We start from the raw sequence: 22,514 nt of genomic DNA, 5'->3' as shown, positions 1-22,514 counted from the left end.
TGGAACTGCTACAGGAAAATACTCGATGAGACTAGGAGATGACACTGATGCAAGAATATTAGAGGTGGAAAGAAATTGAAGTACTAATTTGTTAGAGCATTCATAATAAGATCAAATATTTCTCCCAAATATTTGTGGTTCCTATATCCACATTATCAATTAAATATCTCATTCCTTAAATATCTCAAATCTTACAAACAATTATCCCACAACCCAAATATTTATCGAACCCGCCTATTAAATACCCCACTATCAAATATTTCAAATTTCACCATTAAATATATATATTTTTAATTTTTTTTGTTAAAAAAACAAAAAGAGAGACTATGCTTGGTGATTTCAAATCTCCTCCATAATATCCCCTTCCAATGAGAGATATTTGAAATTGAGAATATTTGGAGAAATATCTCCTATTATGGACGCTCTTAGATGATTATGTATTTGATCACAATACGAGCCTTCATTTTTCGAGGAGTCTATTCCATCATTACTATCTCAACCCATAAGTTTAGAAGTTCCTCCAACCAACAGAAAACGAGATAGGACCAAGTTAGAAGGAAAATCAAGTATATTCAATAATATTGATGCAGATGTTATGTATAGACTGTCTCACACTCTTGAGAATGCGGCTTCTAAAATAGAATCAATAGGGAAAGCAGGTGAAGGCTGTTGGGATGCTATCAAGGAGGTCTCAAACTTGGATCATCGTACTCGATACAAAGTACTTGATTTGCTTAATACCCAATCAAAGAATATTGATTTCTTGAAAATGACCATTGAAGAGCGTTTAGGATGGATATGTTGGTTGCTACTCGGAAAACTTAATGGTTCCACTGTACAAAAATTTTGTACAAAGGTCTTAACCTTTTCCTAGCTACCATGCGTTCTTTTAAATTAAACTCGGATCGCCTGCGGAACTTAACACGTTTGATCTCAAGTTTAATTTATTTGTTCTTTTAGGTTTAGACTTGGATCTCCTGCGGAACTTAACACTTTCGATCCAAATCACCTAGGTTATTAATTATATTAAATATTAATTTCTAAAATTGGCTTCCAGTACTGACGTGGCGAGGCACATGACCTTCTTGGATATGGAAGCAACCACCACCGACTAGACAAAGCCTTTTAAGGAAAGCTAATATTTAATTTCCTTAAATAACTTTAGGTCAACCAAAAAAAAACAATCAAATCACAAGGAAAAAGAAAAACAAAAGAACACAACATCGAAAATAAATTCGAAATACTAGAATCGCATGCCTCTTGTATTTGGTATTTTTACAAAGAAATAAAACTAGCATGATGCGGAAAAACATTACTAGTTATACCTTTCTTTTGAAGACAAAGACCTCTTGATCTTCTACCGTATTCCTCTTCTAACCTCGGACGTTGTGTGGGCAACGATCTTCCGAGATGATAACCACCTTTCCACCTTCTTTCTTTCTTCTAGATTTCGGCCACAATAAATTTCTTCAAGGATGAAGAATTTCGGCAACCACCAATGCTCCAAGGGATGCTAGAGACGAGGCTTGCTTTCTCTTCTTTTTCTCCTTCCTTGATCTGGCCACAAACAAGAGCTCCACCAAGAAGATAGGTTTTGGCCAACAAGAGGAGAGGAGAGAAATAGGGCCGGCCACCAAAACCAAGGAAGAGAGGGAGGAAAAGAATAAAGGTTGTTCACCCATGAAGGCTCCTCCACCTCCTCTTTTATAATCATTGGTCTTGGCAAATAAGGAAATTTTAATAAAAACTCCATTAATTCTTTTGCCATGAAAAGGAAAATTTTATTTAATTAAAAATAATTTTTCTTCTCATTATTATAATGGCCGGCCAAACCAAAACTCCAAGCAAATAAAAATTTTAAACACAAATTAAAACTTCTTTATTTGCTTCCGGAAATTTTATAAAAAATTTCTCCAATAATTTTTATCCCTTCATGATTGGTTAAAAGAAAATTTTATAAATTAAATCTTTCTTTAAACATGTGGATAATTTCCGGAAAGTTATCTCTAAAAATTAAAATATCCTTTCAATCTACAAATAAGGAAAGATATCAAATCTTTTCTTAATCTTTTTAGAAACTAATAAAAGAGAATTATTAATTTTTTTTAAACTTTTAAATCATGAACATGGTTAAAAGGAAAGTTTTTACCAAAATTAAAATCAACCTTTTTAATCTACAAATAAGGAAAGAGATTTAGCTCTTCTCTTAATCTTTTGTAGAATCTTATAAAAGGAAAGATTTAAAATTTTAAACTCTCTTTTAAATCATGTTATCCACATAAGAAAAATTTTAAAAATAAAAATCCTTTTATTTTAATTTGGGCCGGCCACCTTGAAGCACCCATGAACCAAACTTTGGCCGGCCCTAGCTTGGTCTCCAAGCTAGCTTGGCCGGCCCCTATGGGATGGGTAAGAAGGTGAGTATAGGTGGGTATAGTACTCTATAATTAAGAGGCTACGATAGGGACCGAGAGGAGGAATTGATTTTGGTCTCCCAATAAAATTAAGCATCCCGTGTTCGCCCCGAACACACAACTTAATTTTATCAATAATAATTCATTCCACTAGAGAAATATTATTGAACTACAGCACCAATCCCAAATTACATTTTGGGCTCCTTCTTATTATGAGTGTGTTAGTATCCCTGTGTTTAAGATGTCGAATGTCCACTAATTAAGTGAGTTACTGACAACTCATTTAATTAATATCTTAGTACAAGAGTAGTACCACTCAACCTTATCATCATATCGGACTAAGTCCACCTGCAGGGTTTAACATGACAATCCTTATGAGCTCATCTTGGGGACATTCTCAACCTAGATTACTAGGACACAATTTCCTTCTATAATCAACAACACACACTATAAGTGATATCATTTCCCAACTTATCGGGCTTATTGATTTATCGAACTAAATCTCACTCATTGATAAATTAAAGAAATAAATATCAAATATATGTGCTTGTTATTATATTAGGATTAAGAGCACACACTTCCATAATAACTGAGGTCTTTGTTCCTTTATAAAGTCAGTATAAAAGAAACGACCTCTAATGGTCCTACTCAATACACTCTAAGTGTACTAGTGTAATTATATAGTTAAGATAAACTAATACCTAATTACACTACGACCTTCCAATGGTTTGTTCCTTTCCATTTTGGTCGTGAGCTACTGTTTATAATTTATAAGGTACTGATAACATGATCCTCTGTGTGTGACACCACACACCATGTTATCTACAATATAAATTAATTGAACAACTACATTTATCATAAATGAAGACATTTGACCAATGTGATTCTTCTTTCTAGATAAATGTTTATACTAAAAGCTAGACTTTTAGTATGCATCCTAACAGGATAGACTATAAATTGAATGAATGAGGGAATTTTTAGGGCATTACTAGTAATGATTTTTATTATGATAAAATTCTAGCATATTATTTTGAATTGTTTTCTGGTGATTGAACTAGCAATGATTTCTTAGTTCAGATTATTTATAAATTTATAAGTTTCTAGTTGATTATCAATTATATCTTATTTTGATTACAAGTGGAGTGATTTTCATAAATTATTAGAGTTTTTTTTTTATTTTAATTTCTTGTTTGATGTCATGTGCTTCATTTAAATGTGAAACATAAACATGCATGAAGTAAAAGAACAAATGGAGGACGAGGTAATGGAAGAAGAATTAAACAAAATACTTAGGTGTTTGTTGGTGGAGTTTTATAGGATCTTATGTGTGTTGATTGAGCATATATCTTATATGTGCAGTGAATATGTCCATCGTCTCTTAAGTAGACAACCAATAACTTCCAAAGGATACAATTATATTCATAGAATATTAAAAGAGGATCGAACACACTTTCAAGAAATTTATAGAATGCACTCTAGTGTATTTTTAAAATTGTACAACATCCTTAGATAAAAAACATCATTGTAAGATACAAGATATATTTGTATTGAAGAAATAGCTGTTATGCTTTTACTCGTTGTTAGTCACAATACTCGATACTCTTTGATTCATAAAACATTTGATCGATCACACTACGATACTAGCCAAAACTTCAACAAGGTGTTGAAAGCATTAAATATCATTGCAACATATATGATGGTTAAACATAGATATGTAGACTCTTCCTTACTTTAAAGTAATAAAATTATTCTATTATTTTTATTACTACTATTGCTATTATTTGTTGGTGTAATTTGTACTAACGATTTAATTTTGGTTTTGATGAATGACAAGTCAGTTAAGTTAGGTCTTTATGTGATTTAATTACTTTACCAACTGGGCAGGAGTTGACGAGTCTGAAGGTGACACCAGGCTGAAATCTAGTTAGGTCTAAGGACCTGATAGTTGGTGCGAAGCCCAGATAGGTGAAAGGACCGACCTGATATCTGGCAGGAAGTTCGGTTGGGTCCGCGGGACCTGACGATCGGTAGAAGTTCAGTTGGGTCTACGGACCTGACAACTGGCATGAAGACCTAGTGGGTCAAGAGACTAGTGGACAGGCAGCAAGTTGGTAAGTTAGGTAAGTTACTAGAGGAGAGTGACTCAGTGAGGACGTGTTCTGGTTGAGAGATAATAGGCGTCGATTCAGTTTAAGTCTATTTTGGATCCCTAAACTAAAACCTTGACTAATTCCTGGTCCAAAGAGGACAAGAGTTAATTATTATTACTCATTATTATTATGCTAACACTTGTCTTGCAGATTATTATTTGGTTTATTGGATTAACATATTTTGTAGGGCAAGAAGAGCACAAAAAGTCTATGGTGAACAACACCCGAGGCACCTTCAAGCATTAGAAGGCGCCTTAGCACTGTTCATGGAAAGTTCCTTCGGTGCATGGAAGATGCCTTCCACGGGATAAAATTCTGACCTCTTCGGCTATAAGGATCAACTTTTTTCGGGATCAAGTTTTACACATTGTAGGAGCCTTTAACTCTATGGAAGGCACCTTACACAACATTTATAAGAGCATCTTGACCAAGCTTCAAAAAATAACTCATACATAAGTTTCTACACGTCTGATTGAGGTACCGACTGCTCTGACTTCTTGTTGTGACGCTACTACAACGCTGCTATGCCCGTCTATCGCTGAGAAGCCATCCAAACATCGAGCTCGAGCCGACCGACTCTGAAAAAAGTATTTGGTAACTTTAAATTCTGTACTTAATTATTGCAAAAAGAACAAGTGTAGTGTGTTGCATTTGTTCCGACGTTCTCTTATACTCGACTCCCTCTTCTGGCGGTTTCGGAAGAGGTATTTTAGTGAATTACCCATCGATAGGTGTGCGGGACCCGAGTCTTGGAGTAGGATTTGCCGAAAGCTTCGAACAAGTAAAACCAACTGTGTCTGTCTCTGTCTTCAATTACTTGTTTTCTTAATTTATGTGTTTTTTCACAGCGTACTTTGTTTTCAAAATTGAAAAGAATAAATTTTTTAAAACCACGTGATTTACCTCCCTCTCACGTGCGACTCGATCCAACATTATTATTATTGTTATTATTTTACCATTGTTACAGGATTGCATTGAAGCTAATGATGGTAATCATTTTCCAACAATGGTACTTGGACATGATACTAATATCTATCGTAATCATTAAGGAATGATTTCTCAAAATGTTTTGGCAGCTTGTAACTTTAATTTAGAATTCATATATGTACTCAGTGGGCGGGAGGGATCTGTCCATGATTCAAATGTTTTGACAGATGCTTTATCAAGAAATAACAGACTTAAAGTTACACAAGGTATATATATTTTATTTTATATGTTACTTGCTTATTTTATTTTCTTATAATTTTTTAAAATTACATATGTTATTTATATTTGGTCATTTGATTCCATGAGTATGGTTTGATAGATAAATATTTTTTAGTGGATGGTGGATATTCGAATCGGCGATAATTTTTGGTTCCATTTTAAGGTGTGGATTATCATCTTCAGGAATTCACTAGCCAAGGTCATAACCTAGAAAATAAAAAGGAGTTGTTTAATATTCGTCATGCCTCCTTGAGGAACGTCATTGAGAAGGTATTTGGAATATTTAATCATATTTTAAAATATTTAAAATAGCTCCTTCATTTTCATATACAACCAAATCGAACTTGTTTTAACTTGTGCATGATTACATAATTTTCTTCGCAAGGGGTGTTATTCTAATAAATTTCCAATTAAACCAGATAATGAAGCTTTATTATCCTTGCAGAATATGTTCATGATTCCCTCGGATAGGTCTAGTGGTTAGCGCATGAGGTGTTGCCATCGTAAGGTCTGGGGTTCGCCTTTTTTGCCATCATAATGCCAATGTACGGAGAGATGCAATAACGAATCGTGGAACGATGTTCATCATATTGATAATAACGAGCCTTAAATTTTTTCTTTCTAGTAAATCCATAAGTTTCCATAAAAAAGTTTACAAATGTCTGCAAAAGTCTTATAAAAAAAATCTATAGAATTCTATAAAATTATTTTTATAACTCTCTAAGATGTTGGAACCCCAAGGTGTTTTGATGTGATCAAACAAGCTAAGTTAGGTCCTGCGTTTGTTTAACCCTTGTGTCTAAGTGTGCAGGAGCTTAGGAACACAGGAAGTCGAGCGGAAGACGCGGCTAGCGAGAAGGACGGCACGGGAGAGAGCCGACGGGCTCGGTATGTCCGAGGGACGAGGTGACCGCGGAAGAGTACACCGGTGGACGAGAAGAACGTGCGCGACGTTCGAGGGACGAGAAACCAGGAAGGAAGGCTGCTCGAGGAGAAGGTCGGAACATGGGTTCGGGTGAGCCCAATTCCGAATGGCCGAGATCACCCAAGCTAGTGGAGTCGGAACAGAAAACCCGGACCGAGACGAGCTGAACCGAAGCGGAGCGACCGGACGAAAAAAGTCAACCAAAGTTGACTTTTTGGGTCCGGGGCGCTCGGAACCCTTCGGGGTACCCGGACCGAAGTTTTTTACCAGATCGAGTCAAACTCGATCTGAACGTTGGGGGATAAAGTTTTATCCCCCCAGGGCGCCCGGAACCCCTTCGGGGCGCCCCGACCAGTGCTATAAATATAGCACTGGTTTGCACAGATGCAAATGAACTCACTGATTGTAAATCCAGTGCTTGCACGCTCTCTTTTAGTCTAAGCTTCTGTTTTCTGCGCTACATTGCTGTAGGAGGCTTCTCCGCCTGAAGGAGATTTTTATTGAGCTTAATCTTCCTTGGATTAACAACCACATCGGTTGTAACCAAGTAAATACTTTTGCCTTGCTTTTTCTTTATGCCTTTAATTTACTGCTTAGTTTATTTATGCAAGTGTTAGCTTAAAGAGTTCGAGGAGGGTTTGTTTTTCTTTTTGTGTTAGCAGGATATCCAACAACCCCCTTCTAGCCGACCCAACGGTCCTACAAGTGGTATCAGAGCCAAGTTCGCCTCAGAAGGACTAACCGCCGTCTGAAGCAACAAAACAATTACCGGAGCTAGCGACTACCCACCAGCATTCGAGGGGGAGCTTGCTTCTTGGAAGCAACAAATGACGGTATTTCTTAACTCTGATATTGGTATTTCTCTAATAATGAAAACAGGTTATGAAGCACCAAAGACAACAAATGGAGAAGAACTTGATCTACGCCTATGGAACAAGAAGCAACGTGACGAGTCAATGACAAACGGTCGGGCAGAGTTTCACATTTTAACAGCAATATCAAACGAAGACTTTGATAGAGTTGGCGAATACAACAGCGCAAAAGAACTTGGGGAAAAGTTCTTAAAACTCTACGAAGAACCGATTGAAGTCGTCCCCTCAATAGACATCGAGCCGTCATCAGAAGAATCCGAGACGGAAAAAATTACCGAGATAGCCCCAACAGCCAAAGTACATCCCGAGATCAAGGAAGGGGGAGAATCTTCGGAAGAAGTTAATTCAACAGGGGGAGAACCAACGACCAACGAGGTAAGTAAGGTATGGTCTCTACCTTCTGAACAACCGGTTAATTCAATAGAAAAATTGCCTGAAGATTTTTGCGATTTAAAAATTGAATTACCGAAAAAGTTTTTTGAATTAGAAAATCAATTTTCAAATTTGTCTTGCAAATTAGAAATATTATCAAAAGAAATTTACAAATTTAAAAATATTTTGACAAAAGAATTATGCAAATTAGAAGAATTTTTCGAATTACAAATTATTCTCTCGAAAGAATTTTGCGATTTAGAAATTAAGTCACCAAAAAGGTATTTCGGATTAAGAAATCTATTGTTAATAGATTCCTGTAAATTAGAGTTTTTGTTGTTAAAAAATTCTTGCAAATTACAAAATATTCTTTCGAACGAATTTTGCACATTGCCGAAAGAATTTTTTGTATTGTCGAAAAATTTTATCAAGTTAGAATCTATGCTATTTGAATATTTTTGTGAAGTTGCAATTCAAAAAATAATAGAAATTAACATGATACAAATTATTGCATGTTTAATATCTGTGGCTTTAAATTTGAAAAAGTGTAATTTGAGAAGTTATGAAAAATTGAAATGGAAATTTAAAACTTGCTGATATAAGTATCAGTATAAAATAAATAAATAAATGCATAAATTTTTTTTTTAATGCTATCAATTTTGTTAAATTTTCTTGCATCAATTTTTGGGCTTAGAAAGATTTATTTCTGGTAAAAGCTTAGAAATTTTTCAAGAGTTATTCTTTGACTTAGAAATTTTGTTTCTCCGAAAAACATTGAAATAGATTTCTATAATTTTTCTAAGTGTCAAACCCTTAGATTGTTTTTTTTGAAACCCCATTTTTATTGTGATCAAAGGGGGAGAAGTATGTTAAGTCTAGAGGGAGGTAATATAATTTTTCAATTGAAAAATATTTAGACTTATTTGAAATAAATTATTTTTATTGCATATGGTTACCCTAACTTAACTTGGGTTGCTCACATCAAAAAGGGGGAGATTGTTGGAATCCCAATGTGTTTTGATGTGATCAAACAAGCTAAGTTAGGTCCTGCGTTTGTTTAACCCTTGTGTCTAAGTGTGCAGGAGCTTAGGAACACAGGAAGTCGAGCGGAAGACGCGACTAGCGAGAAGGACGGCACAGGAGAGAGCCGACGGGCTCGGTGCGTCCGAGGGACGAGATGACCGCGGAAGAGTACACCGGTGGACGAGAAGAATGTGCGCGACGTTCGAGGGACGAGAAACCGGGAAGGAAGGCTGCTCGAGGAGAAGGCCGGAACATGGGTTCGGGTGAGCCCTATTTCGGATGGCCGAGATCACCCAAGCTAGTGGAGCCGAAACAGAAAACCCGGACCGAGACGAGCTGAACCGAAGCGGAGCGACCGGACGGAAAAAGTCAACCAGAGTTGACTTTTGGGGTCTGGGGCGCCCGGAACCCTCCGGGGCGCCCGGACCGAAGTTTTTGACCAGATCGAGTCAAACTCGATCTGAACGTTGGGGGATAAAGTTTTATCCCCCCAGGGCGCCCGGAACCCCTTCGGGGCGCCCCGACCAGTGCTATAAATATAGCACTGGTTTGCACAGATGCAAATGAACTCACTGATTGTAAATCCAGTGCTTGCACGCTCTCATTTAGTCTAAGCTTCTGTTTTCTGCGCTACATTGCTGTACGAGGCTTCTCCGCCTGAAGGAGATTTTTATTGAGCTTAATCTTCCTTGGATTAACAACCACATCGGTTGTAACCAAGTAAATACTTTTGCCTTGCTTTTTCTTTATGTCTTTAATTTACTGCTTAGTTTATTTATACAAGTGTTAGTTTAAAGAGTTCGAGGAGGGTTTATTTTTCTTTTTGTGTTAACAGGATATCCAACAACCCCCTCCTAGCCGGCCCAACAGTCCTACATAAGATTATATAAAAATCAATAAAAATTTATCAATTTCATAAAAATCTATCATTAAACAAAATTAATAAAAGTCATTAAATCTCTTGATTATATACACCCCTTAGAAAAGGAATAAATCATGAAAAATCTTGGTTCAAATCCAACAATTCTTTATACAGAAGAGGCCAGACTTTGCACTCATTGAAAATTAACATTAAAGTCTATTACAGCAATCACATATATAAATGTACCAACTGTGCCAACTTATGAAAATATTTGTTCAAGTTAACAACTAAGCCCTCGAGGCAAACCTCAAAATTGGGCTCCTGATTGAAGGTTGATTGCTTGGTCTCATAAGCCTCCATTTGTACACCTAAATATTAACTTTGCAAACACAAATATTTTTCACCTAATATTAACTTTTTCTATCGCACTACATGAAATAAAGCATTGCAGCGCACTAAAATAACGTGAGGCTATCTTAATACTAAGAGAGTTGCTCTTGGAAGGGGATTGTATTTCGAAATGCAAGGATCAAATGATCGTTTATTGACGTTAACAAAAGAGCCTTAATCAATTGAATTAAGTATCAAATTCTGGCATACACTAAGAAGAATTTTTCATATTTACACGTGCAAAAAAATGTTCAATGGAATAATTACAGAACTGACATGCTAGTTTTGACTTTTGAATCTAAAACACATTTATGCACTACAAATGAAAGGTTCAAGGGTGAAGACTACACTACAGTGTATGCATTCTTCATATTTTATCGCTCTTCTGAGTTGAATTTGTTCCACGCGTCCTGCATCATTAGAAAATGGTGATCAGTTTGTACAATATAAATAAGGCAGATGTAAGAAGAGCAAAACTGACTTATGGATCCAACGTTTATGATTCCTGTGCAAGCTTGATTTTCTAATGCTAAGAACTAGTCACTAATTTAGGAAAAACAACTTGTGTAAGCTTGATTTTCTAATGCAAAGAACTAGTATTAATCTCCCACTGCTGCTAACAAGACAACATAAGAAAACACTTTAACAACTATCTAATGTCACATGGTCATGCATTTTCGATTTTATTCCTGTATGAGAGGACTTGCCTTGAGAAGATCAAAAACCTTCTCACAAATGTACTTTTGGCGAAGGCTAGCACCTCTTTGCTGTAATTTATCAGGATGAACATAGAGTGTAGCTTTCCTGTAAGCTTTCTTCACAGCAGTAGCAGCAATGACACCTGTCAACGAAATTGGCTGCCAACCACTCTCCGGCCCCAGGATCTGAGAACAAAACGCCAAATGAAATGGCTGAAACATCAGCAGCTCCATATTTTCATGCAAAATCTATTTCTGACTACTAATGGAACTCATGAATTCTCAGTGTGACATTGATTAAGCACAATGAAAAGATACAGATACAGTGATACAGATTGTAAATCGATCCCATATAAGTAGAACCATTTGATATGCTACTGGTTCACTAAAATCAAGATTAGAACAAACAAATTTAAAAATCCCATGCAATTCCTATATGAAAAGATAAGTTGCTTTCTTTGATTTAATTCTCTTCAATTCCAACAACTCATCATGCTAGATGGTGAGTTTCATGTGATTCTAAAGAATAGATTTTTGACAGTTCAAAGCAAATGGGAAGTGGTGACTTGAACTGCTTTTGTTCCAACTGTCAAACGTGCAATGGGCAAACAGAAGACCAAAAGAGCCTGTCCACTGTCCCGAATAAAAATTCATAACTATTAGAATCTGGAAACAACAATTTTCAGATTTTGGATCTTTTAGTACATTTCGACATAGTTATATTCCAGAAGTTTTTTTTTTTGATAATCACTAATTCTGAAGGTAACGGCCATGCCTCTTGGTTCACCTATCTCTATAAGGTTCGCTATCAGCCAATTCCAAAAGATAATGTAATTTGCTACAGATATTGTATTGTCCATTTGGGTGTGCGATAAATTAAAACATTATATTTCCTCTTGCAAACGTACTTGAGTTGGATTTCACTCATAGTATTGAATAAGTCTAAAAATGTATTCATGCATACTATACCATTAAAAATTGAACGCTCTAAACAAATGCACATACATATTGCAGAGTTGACAACAATGCACGCAAATTTCCTTCCTTTCCATTTGACCATCTTTTGATATCAGGATCCAAATACTCAGCCAATCTCTGCAATTAAATATCAACATAAATATTAAGCAAAATTGGATCTAGTATATTGATCACAAACAATCCATTACATTTCGCTCTGCTTGCTCCCTTTGAGCGAGAACATCCCGCAAGCTCTTCTCTGCAAGAGCATTTGCCTGACACAAAGAAACATAAGAGTAAACAGTGTTAGAAATACTAAATATGAAAAATGATATCCTCAACTACCAAGAAAGTCCAAATCAGACGAAATGCACACCACGCGTTCAGCTGTTCTTTGATGCCTCTCAAGCCTAGCCTTATTCCTGAGAGATGATTCGTCCTCAGCTGCTTCTGATCAATAAAAGAACCCAAGTATCTCAAAAAGGGAGAGAGGCTATGGATATTCAAGTATAAGAAAAACAATAACAAAGACATGAAAGGCTCACAAAAAGAACTCTTGACAATAATCCTAACATAGCTTACTCTGGCTATCCACAAATGAATATCCCTTGGAGTTGCTCAAAGAATCAGTATTGTGAAACTGTGCACCAGTAGATCCATCCTACATGTCCAACCATATGAAAAAGTCAGAGATATAAAAACTGTACTCTGAATAATTAAGAATCAAAACAACCACATATAACTGTTGCAAATATCTACTTAAGGCATATACTTGTTTACCTTATTCCAGGGCTTTGAATGTTCTTCTGTTCCATTTTCTTTACTCATTTTATCCCTGTAGAAACCGTTTGGTCTCTCTTTGCGTTCCCTACCATTTCCAGCTGCCTTTTCAGCAAGTGCTCTTTCTGCAGCACGCCCTCGAGCTTCAGCAATTGCTCGTTCAACAGCAGAACGCTCTGCCTTTAATCTAGCTTCTTTCAAAACCTGCTCAGCTACTGATTTTTCCGCAGCAAGAGCATTAGCCTTATCTACCTTCTCTTGAGCCTCTTTAAGTGCTCTTTGTCGAACCTCAGAAGTAACCCTCTCTACAGCGTTTCTTTCTGCCCTTTCTTGGGCTTTGGCATGTGCCCTTTCATGTACTTCATGAATTGCTCTTTCCACTGCAGCTCTGTCCTTCTCTCTCTCTTTCTCTCTCTCTCGTTCTTCCTCTTCTAATTTCCTTGTACAAATTCCTGATGATTTACTTTCTTTTTCCATGACTTCACTTTCTTTATCTTCTGTCTTCTTAAAGTTGGAAGTGATCTTTGAGGGCCCAACATTGTAAATGTCTGAAGCACCTTGAGGTGATTGTAATTCTGAGATACCATCACCATTTTCTGACTGAACATCCGAATCTTTGAACAGGAGGCAGCACCTGGCATCTGAATCTCTATTCACGATATCAATGTTATCTGGGTTTGCATGAATCTCTCCAAGCTTTTCGTTTTCTCTAACTTCCTTTTCTCCTTGTTGTATCGTTTGCTCAGATTTTTCAAGCAAACAAGACTCTTGAACTGCCTCTGGCGTCTCATCACATTTCTGGTTTTCACCTGGTAGTTCATTTGCTTTGAATTCATTGCAATCTTCCGAGCACCGACCATCTGCTTTTGCATTCTCAGGTTCTTCATATGCCATTACTCCAATTCCTTTTTGTTTCATTGAATTCTCTCCTATTTTATCTGTTTCATGGTCAACTACCAGTCCTGATTCATATTCCCCAGAAATGGATGACTCTTTATTCAAGTGTTGTTGTACCCTATCTTCCTTCAGAGTTTCCACTGTATTTTCATCCATTTGCACCGGGTTGTCTGAGTGACCACCTTCAACTTGCTCTTCTGAAACATCCGGGTTTGCATGAATATCTCCAATCTTTTCATTTTCTCTAACTTTCTTGCCTCCATGCTGTGCTGTTTGCATCTCAGATTTTTCCAGCAAACAGGACTTTAGAACTGCCTCCGGTGCCCCATCACGTTTCTGGGCTTCCACTGGTGGTCCATTTGATTTGAACTCATTGCGATCCTGAGAGGAGGCACCATCTTCTTTTGCATTCTTAGGTTCATACGAAATTACTCCAGTTGCATTTTGTATCATTGAATTATAACCTATTTCATCTGTGCCTTGGTCAACTACCACTCCTGAATCATATTTCTCAGAAATGGACGACTCTTGCTTTGAGTATGGTTCCTCCCTAACTTCCTTCATAGTTTTCATTGTACGTCTATCCATTTGGACAAGGTTGTTTGAGTGACCATCTTCAACTTGCACTTCCCTTGATGGATTTATAGAATCATCATATTCACAAAGAGCATCCAACTCTTTCTCTGCATCGAACATGCCAGATACAAATGCCATCCTCATTTCCTTGTCATGTGGAACAACACCTATCATGGATGCATCCAGAATAGTACCATCATCACACTCTTCACTGTTTGAATTATCTGCAGTGAATTTCTTCTCAACTTTTCCAGATTCAGAAGTTACTTTAGCAGTTTCTAATTCTAATGTATCTGACAATATCATTTGGACCGACTGAAAGTCATGTAGATTGTCTTCAAATTCATAGTTGCGCTTAGCATCTTTTGACTCCTCAAACTTATGGATGTCAAATGTTTCCAGATTTTCTTCATTTCTAACTGCAACAGGACTCTTATCAAAAGAGAATGGTATGCTCAAATTTTCGCCATGAACTTCTTGAGCCTCTTCAAGCTTCTTGTTTTCCACACTACAAGAAATGTGAGTATCCTTAAGGATATCAATATCTTCTTGAAGCTGTGGCTCCATGAGAACCACATTATCTAGATCTTCAATTGGTTCTCCCTTGCAAGAATCGTAATCATCTTTCACATCTGTGGCAATCTTTGGCTCATCAATCTTTTCTATATCTGCATTCAAATTATTATTGCTTTTAAATTCAGATGGCAGTGTAACCTCTTTATTGTCATAATGACTATCTTTGTTAATGCTTGTAGTTCCTTTCATCATTTTCCTAATAGGTTCCTGCACATGTACATGTTCTAGTATTAATGATTGTTCTTTGCTTGCTATCCTTGACTGTTCTCGATCCATCATCTTCCACTCCAGACATTCCTTTTCTGGAGCTAAACTGTTTTCTTTCATCATCTCTTGACCATGTTTAGACATTATCACATCTCTTGTTGTATCCCCAACATCCAGATCTGCCTTTAAAACATTGGTGATATTTCCTTTCTCTGAAGGAATGTCATCAATCTTGCCCTCTTTTGCCAGCTTTTTTTGTGTTGTAATAACACTGGTGTTATCTAAAAAAAAAGAATATTGAGCAAGCTTCTGTTCGCTTATGGTTTCATGGTGACTCTTCTTTCGGTTGAGATAATTTACACGTTTTCTCTCCATCAACTCCCTTGCACTTTTTAATCTTGCTTCAGCTAATTCCATTGCTTTCTTTATTGCAGCAGCAGCTGAACTTGCATCAATGTCTACATCCAAGGAAGGACCATCCCTCATGACAACTTGTGGTGCATGGATTTTGGAAACAAACCCATAACATTCAGGATATTCATTTCGTTGAGATGAATGGTGTCCATCTATACTGATTTCCACATTAGGCTCTGTCTTTAAGAATGGATGATTTATTTTGTTACATGCTTTTGGAGGTGGTCTTAGTGGTGGTGGTACTTGCAAAGGTTGTGTTTGGAGACTGACATCTACAACACTCACATACATAGCATCGGAAGATGTTACATCATCATTAGTGACTGAATTACTGCTGGAAGAACGTGAATGGAGATCCAAATTTATGTGATTAAGCTCTGAAGCAGAACATAGACTGCTACATTCCTTAATATCTGAGATGGTTACATTTCCTGAGGTGCGTAAATCAACATTGTTAACCTTGCTAATTGGAGCACCAGGTTTTTGCATTTGCAAATGGGTAGTACATTCAAGAATGGATCTAGGAGGATCAGATTTGTGTGATTGTCGTCTCACAGCACCATCATTGCTCCCATTATTTTTCACATTATTTGCCAGGTTAGATTTCCCAGAATTATGATTCGAAAGATCACAATTCAATGGGAAGCAATCAAGATCATCTTCAATGCAATTCGCATCTTCTAGAGGATATTCAGATTCTTTAATGGGCTGACCATTAATTATCGGATCCTCAAAGTCCCTGTCAATGGCGAATAGAAACCTAGTGACTAATAATCATTATTCTAAGAAAAATAGTCTTAGTGGTGTCTAAAAAGACAAAATTTAGTAATCCTCTTTGAATCTCCCAATCTAACTAATAGCTAGTTTTAAACTAGTTGATTTTGTTGATAATTCAATGTATGCAACAAAAAACAATGGAAAGGGGAAATGGCATTGATCTGCTAATTGAGACCTAGAGATTAGCATGCCAATAATGAAAAACAGATAGAGCCTAGGTGAAGGGTTTTCTAAGTGGGCAGGAGTTATATTTTGGAATTCATTCAGCGCAATAAAATTAGCAAGAAAGAAGTGAAAAGTACACAATATATGTTATATTGTAACCATATCAACAAAAGCTAGATGCATAACGTACTCCTACATCTTCTCATTCTTGTTCGTTATGCATGCAAGATGCAACCACGTTTTCTAAACCTTCACTGCCAGCTTCAGGAAGGAGAAAGCCATTAGCCGACAAAAGGTGATCTTTTTTCACACAACACCAACAAAATACCACTCGACAAAGATAGCTAACAAAAGAGATTCAGAAGCACACCTCCCGTTCGCGGAACCGACTTCCACGCCCCGACTCGAGGAAAACAAGTCCTCATGCGCTACAGAAAATTCCCGAAAGTCCAAGTCCCCGAAGACCTCAGAGTAGTCGAATCCAGGGCCGTCGCGCACTACGGCAGTATCACCGTCAAGGCCGTACGTCTCCGGGGGCAGATCGAGGAAGGGGATGCTGCAGGAGGTCCCTGAACCTCCGAAAATCTCCGCGTAGTCGTCGGGGCGGGAGGGGAAAGGAGAGGCGGCGAAACGGGGAGGACCTCCGAAGACGTCGACGTAGACTGACGAAGCAGGCTTCTTGGAGACACGTTGCCCCTCCATGGCTGGGAGGAAGAAGAGGCGCGGTTAGGGTTTCGCTTGTGCCTTCCTTCAGCGGTCTTCGCCGTCGTCGTCTCTCGCAGTGGGAGGAAGAGAAAGGCGAAATTTTTTAAGGCGAGCGCTCTGGCCAGTGAGGTGACAGTGGAACACAGTGAGACCTTTTAATTTTATTTTAATAAATCAAGGGAAATTTTGGCGAGCATTTTTCCAAAATAGCCCTCGTTGAATAGTTATTTTTACCGTACATAGTTAGCTAAATTTTCCCTTTCGAAATTTATTGTTTATGACACAGCTGCTATTAATTTATAGATGCCGGTGGAATACGTGTTATTTAGTTTATAATATCAAGGTATATACGATAATGACGGTAATAATTAAGGATCAAAATTTTACAAAAGTTTTCATCATCTTTTGAAATCCCTCTTAATTAATGACGTGGGAAATATCGAATAAAAAATATTTTAAATTATTAATTTTGTCTTTCGTGGATTTGCTTCTCCAAGCTGGAACAACAGATCGTTGGTGGGACTACTGTTCATGTGCCATAGAAGGGCGCCACCAAACTCATTCGCTGTCATCACTTGAATTTGAATTTAAATTTATATTTGCATTAATTCATCCATTCCATAAAGAATGCGCTGGAATTGGGGTGTCATTTTTCTTTGCTTCTCATGTTTTTCTGGGACGTTTTTTTGTTTCTTTGTTAATTGTTAGAATTATTTGATCGCTTTTTTGGCATTTAGTTATTTTGGTTATATTTTGGAGAAATTAAATTTGGGGGAATCCGAGATTAAATGGGCCGGGCCCAGTTGAGTTGGCCCACATGCAGTGTGATATACCTGGATTTTGGGATGATCAGATTTTATATCACCTGTTCTCGTCCTTATTTATTACATTTATTTAGATCATCATTTTATCCCAATCCTATTTTTAATTTTTATTTTCATTCTCATGTTGATATCATATTCATCCTTATATCTATACTCATTTCACAAAAGTATATTATAATTAAATATCATATAAAAAAATATAATTCAACAAAAAAAAATATATAATTTACTCCTAATTTAATCATATTCAATAAAAACATATTAAACACAAAAAAAAAACAATTAATGGGTTTTGAAAATTCATTTTTAATATTTAATTAGATACTTGGGTCGAATTTGAATAGAATTCTACTATACTCATCTCCATATTCAATTACCTGAATACTTATACCCGATTATTTGATTATTTAATCAGATCTAAGAAAATTTTCTATATATCCTCTTTCATTAAGTCGAATGTTAAATCCAACATATTCGAAGGAAATTGTCATCCATATGAAAGTCGGATGTTAAATCCAACATATTCGGAGGAAATTGTCATCCATAACCGGGTTCTTAGTTATTTTATTCAAAAGGGCACTATTATTTTTAACATTCTTATAGAAACTATAGAATTAGCAATTAGCATGGAACCAAGGGCTCATTACATTTCAACACCACCTTAATGTGGTTTAAACAAAGATCAAGCTTGCACATGCAACTCCTTCAGCTTCAGTCTTCGAAAATTAAAGCTTCCTAAAGCTAGTTCTCTACTAATTGATCGTTAGTCACGAAGCCTTCCTAATTCTTATCGCCGAAGCCGATTAAGTTGTGTTTTTCGTTTAGTTCATTCATAGTTCATGCATCCTACCGTACTGTAGAAGCAAGTGAGTTAAAAAGATACAAGTTAGGTAAGGATTGTTTTTGATCTTCTTTCTACTTCTTTCATATCTGTATGGGTTTCAGAAAAATTTATTTTCTAATTTGGATTGTTTAACTGCATAAGTCAGTGATATTATCTATATCATGTTGTTAGTTTGAGAACACAAGTATGCATAGTCCTTGAAAGTAATTGTAATAGAGTGAAAGTGTCACAATACTGCCTGGAAATGATCAAACAGCCATACTTTTGGAGTGAGAATCTTTGATTTTTGTGAAATATTTACTGCAAGGTTTTTGTGTTTCTCCACTACCAGAGAAAGGGAGCAAATCTTCCACAGAATAAGCTGGAAAATGATCTCCAACTCAACAATTTAAGCTTATCATTCATATCTTTACTATCACTTGAGCCTGTGATGGCTGGCTAGATTTAGTCCACTACTGGGTTATCTGCCGAGAATCTCGAATCACACTAAATGAAGGACCACACAAGAGATAAACCCAACTACAGAGAATCCAACCATTGCTCTGTGGACATGGGAAAGATAAGGATTCTCACAGTCATCTGGAATCTGTATCTGTAGTGCCACCTCTTTGCCCCAATCCTGATTCCTAAGAATGTTTCGTTTTGTTCTTTCGCTTTGTCAATGATGAATTCACAATCAAACTGTCAATCCCTTCCTGTGGATCTTAGCCTTCCACATATCACTCAGACAAGCGAAGTTTTTTTGAATTTTCTACAGATTGAATAAAGATTCGGTAGGCTCGGCCACCGACCTCCAAATTCGTAGGAGGAGAAACACTCCTTTTACTTTGGTTTCACTGTCTGGCAAATTTTCATCATCTGCTTTTGAAAAAGATTCTGTATGGTGGAGCATTGATATCACAGATTCACAGAAATTGGATTATCTTCAGTGGATTTGATTAATTTGTATAACAGAATGATTCAATGAAGTGGAATTGTATACAAGAATGATTTAAAACTAGCATGGATTGGATTATCTCTAGCAATGTTGTGTCGTTGCATTGCTAAAATATCTTTAGAAGTGTTGTTATTTTTTGTTGGCAATTGTTAAATCTGAAGTGGTTGGTACTTATCTTGCTTTTATCTGGCCTGCGACTTGACAGGATCACCCTCTTGTATCTTACAAACTTTGAAGAGGCAAATTGGAATCTGCTCGCAGTCGATTGGGTTAGGGATCAATCAAAATGGTCCAGTTCCAAAGATTTAGGTGCTCCGTATCCACTCGAAAGGTACCGTCAGGTGTCTTGACATGCTGACAATTAATGAAAGAAGGACATTCAGAATTGCCCCCCAAACGTTTTTGCAGATGCTGTTGATTCTCACACCTTTTCTTTTTCCATTAATTCGATGATATGCAAACCAGCTGACTCTGTAAGGAGGTTTACATGCCAAGTAGCAGACTTCTGCACCTCATCAAGCTTCTTGTGGATATTTTGGCATGCAACTCTTGAGCTTAATCAATTAATATTATTTGGCTTCATGTGTTGTGGTTGATCAATCAAATTATATGTACACTTCAGTCTTCAGCTGCTCATTTGTTCATAGCAGCCTTTGGAGAGACAGGGAACACAGACCACAGAATCTAGTGGACAGGAGATCTACAGTAAGTCTAAGGCACGAGTCAATTAGAGCCGATTCAAAAGTAACAGCTGGGGTTTATCCTTCCCTCCTGCTTTACTTTTCCGTCGATCCATCAGCTTCATAATGGCTGCTACTTGCACAGAAGCTGTCCCTTTTACTAATAGAAAAGCTACTTTATGATATAATTAACATTGTGCATGAGATTAGAATCAACATAATACACGATCTTAATTAGCTTCTTTTGCAGGGCTTGCGTGGACCTCCACACGCAGTGTGCCCAGCTCGATCGCTGGGCTTATATAAGAAGAGGCCGAGGCCACGGCACTGTTGCAATTAAACCAGTGTAGATATATGGCGTCGAGTTCGATGAGCGCGTCGTGGACCGCGAAGGAGAACAAGATGTTCGAGAAGGCGTTGGCAGTGTTCGACCGCGACACGCCGGACCGGTGGCACAAGATCGCTCACGCCATGGGTGGCAAGACGGCGGAGGAAGTGAAGCGCCATTATGATCTGCTTGTTGAGGACGTCCGTCGCATCGAAGCCGGCCAAATGCCTTATGCCAATTACAGGTCCTCCAACCGCAGAGGTACCTAGATTTGCAGCAGAATCTCTCTCTCTCGATTTTCTGACTAAATTACTATGAACTATCTCTGCAACTACTGTTCCATTGAGTTCTCTCTGTGCTCGCAAAGCTCCATGTTTCCAAAACTCCTCTGTGAAAAATAAAGAAAACAAACGCACACATCAAAACAGGCAAAAGAACAAGTATTTTGCTTCAGATCGACTTGCTGAAGTTGGATTACTGACATATTTAATACCACGTTATAGAATTAGCCTTTAATTATATAAATAGTAGCAAAACAAAAGGCTTTCGATGAGATATTTGCTGGCTTTCCGAGCTTTTGGCTTAGTGAGCATGACAGATGCTTCTTTTGGTGTCACTTTCAGTGTTGCTACTTTTTGCCACCGTAAAAGTGTTTAATGGAAATTATTAAGAAGCTAAACCTTTTTTTTTTCTTTCTCTTTGACAGGTTGAAGTACTACCTCAGGAGAGAGGAAGTGCAAAAGCATCAAGCAATTTATTTCCCGTATGTTAACTCCTCTTTTTCTGGATATCAGAAAGAAGAATCTTAAAGGACTGTCTTTGTCGATAATCGATATCAATTATGTGTTGTAGTTTTAGAATGGTGCATATGTATTACAAGATCAGATGTGTGTGATCTTGGAATAATTAATTAGTATATTTCATGAAGTTTAGGACTTGTCAACTTGTGAGTGTTATGTAACTTGTAAGTGGGGCTTGTCAATGGAAACTCAGTGTTGTTGAACAACAAGTCTGGTCAGTTCTCCTCAATCTAAAACACGATTGCGATATTAATTAAATTCTTTGATAATTACTAATTATGTCCAAAAGTGGGAAGTTGGAAAGTTCGGGAGGTGGTGGCTTTGCTGATTATCTGTGGACCTCACTTCGTTCTGCAAAACAAGTAATGTCAGTACCAAGCCAGGGAACGGATCCCAGCGTTGGTCCTCCGACACTCAAGTCAGTCATCGAAATGTGGAGAAAAGTAGAGTAACTGTAGAACTATACGTAAACAGTAGATACGTGTACCTTCACAGGTGATGGACCCTCCTTTGTATAGAGCACTGGTGGACGACGTGCGCGCTTCTTGAGGCATGGACACGCTCTCCAATAGAAGTTTCCACCGTAGGTCCGTCTGTTAACCATGCCTCGTATCAGCGGCACTACCTCCCAAAATAATATCGAAAGATACTATAGTGGTTCCGTCGCTTGGCCGAGCGGAGTAGCCGCTCGGTCAGGACTCCACTCCGTCCATGGACAGGACCCGCTGCTTGGCCGAGCCGAGTAGTCGTTCGGCCAGGACACCTCCGCTCTGTCAATCTCAATGGCTCTTATGTGCGGTGACCGTGTAGTAACATATCTTTCTCCTTTCGGACCAGCTATCTGGTCTCGATCAGCGTCCTGCTGTCCCGTATTAAGCGTCGGTTGTCTTACGTATCATCTCAAGTTGGACTAAAGGTCTGCTCATGTCTCCCACTAGTTGGGGTCTGACTGCCCGACCCACCATTACAATTGTCCTCTGGTCAACCCTTTGATATAGGACATTAACCATCTTAATTTTGACTTCCATCCCAATCGTGGATTCCGTACCAAATAGATTTCCGTCCATCGTCATATCAATTACTTTAGAAGTTTTAGTATCATCCTTACACCAAAATATTCCGGAAACCTTGAACA

General features: G+C 37.5%; 2 protein-coding genes across 2 annotated transcripts; one reads left to right on the top strand and one right to left on the bottom strand.

Moving 5' to 3' along the window:
* Window positions 1-10,374: 10,374 nt before the first annotated feature.
* LOC122033621 lies at window positions 10,375-17,095 on the bottom strand. Its single transcript, XM_042592686.1, has 8 exons — window positions 16,632-17,095; window positions 12,650-16,058; window positions 12,452-12,530; window positions 12,246-12,319; window positions 12,079-12,144; window positions 11,918-12,007; window positions 10,922-11,098; window positions 10,375-10,624 (listed from the first exon to the last, which is right to left on the bottom strand). Exons 1-8 carry the CDS (start codon window positions 16,961-16,963, stop codon window positions 10,589-10,591), a joined length of 4,263 nt encoding a protein of 1,420 aa, XP_042448620.1. The 5' UTR covers window positions 16,964-17,095; the 3' UTR covers window positions 10,375-10,588.
* Window positions 17,096-20,576: 3,481 nt separating this feature from the next.
* On the top strand, window positions 20,577-21,366 carry LOC122034719 (protein RADIALIS-like 3). The gene is made up of 2 exons (XM_042594054.1): window positions 20,577-20,840; window positions 21,286-21,366. Exons 1-2 carry the CDS (start codon window positions 20,606-20,608, stop codon window positions 21,288-21,290), a joined length of 240 nt encoding a protein of 79 aa, XP_042449988.1. The 5' UTR covers window positions 20,577-20,605; the 3' UTR covers window positions 21,291-21,366.
* The last annotated feature ends 1,148 nt before the right edge of the window (window positions 21,367-22,514 follow it).

This window comes from Zingiber officinale, chromosome 11B (genome assembly GCF_018446385.1).
Source record: "Zingiber officinale cultivar Zhangliang chromosome 11B, Zo_v1.1, whole genome shotgun sequence".
Taxonomy (NCBI): Eukaryota; Viridiplantae; Streptophyta; class Magnoliopsida; order Zingiberales; family Zingiberaceae; genus Zingiber; species Zingiber officinale.
This window is presented reverse-complemented; position numbering and strand designations above follow the sequence as displayed.

Coding starts and splice junctions, on each gene's coding strand:
- LOC122033621 (XM_042592686.1), bottom strand. CDS start 16,963: ATGGAGGGGCAACGTGTCTCCAAGAAGCCTGCTTCGTCAGTCTACGTC. Junction 12,145..12,245: donor AAAGAACAGCTGAACGCGTG/GTGTGCATTTCG, acceptor TCTTTGTGTCAG/GCAAATGCTCTTGCAGAGAA. Junction 12,008..12,078: donor GGGAGCAAGCAGAGCGAAAT/GTAATGGATTGT, acceptor ATTTAATTGCAG/AGATTGGCTGAGTATTTGGA.
- LOC122034719 (XM_042594054.1), top strand. CDS start 20,606: ATGGCGTCGAGTTCGATGAGCGCGTCGTGGACCGCGAAGGAGAACAAG.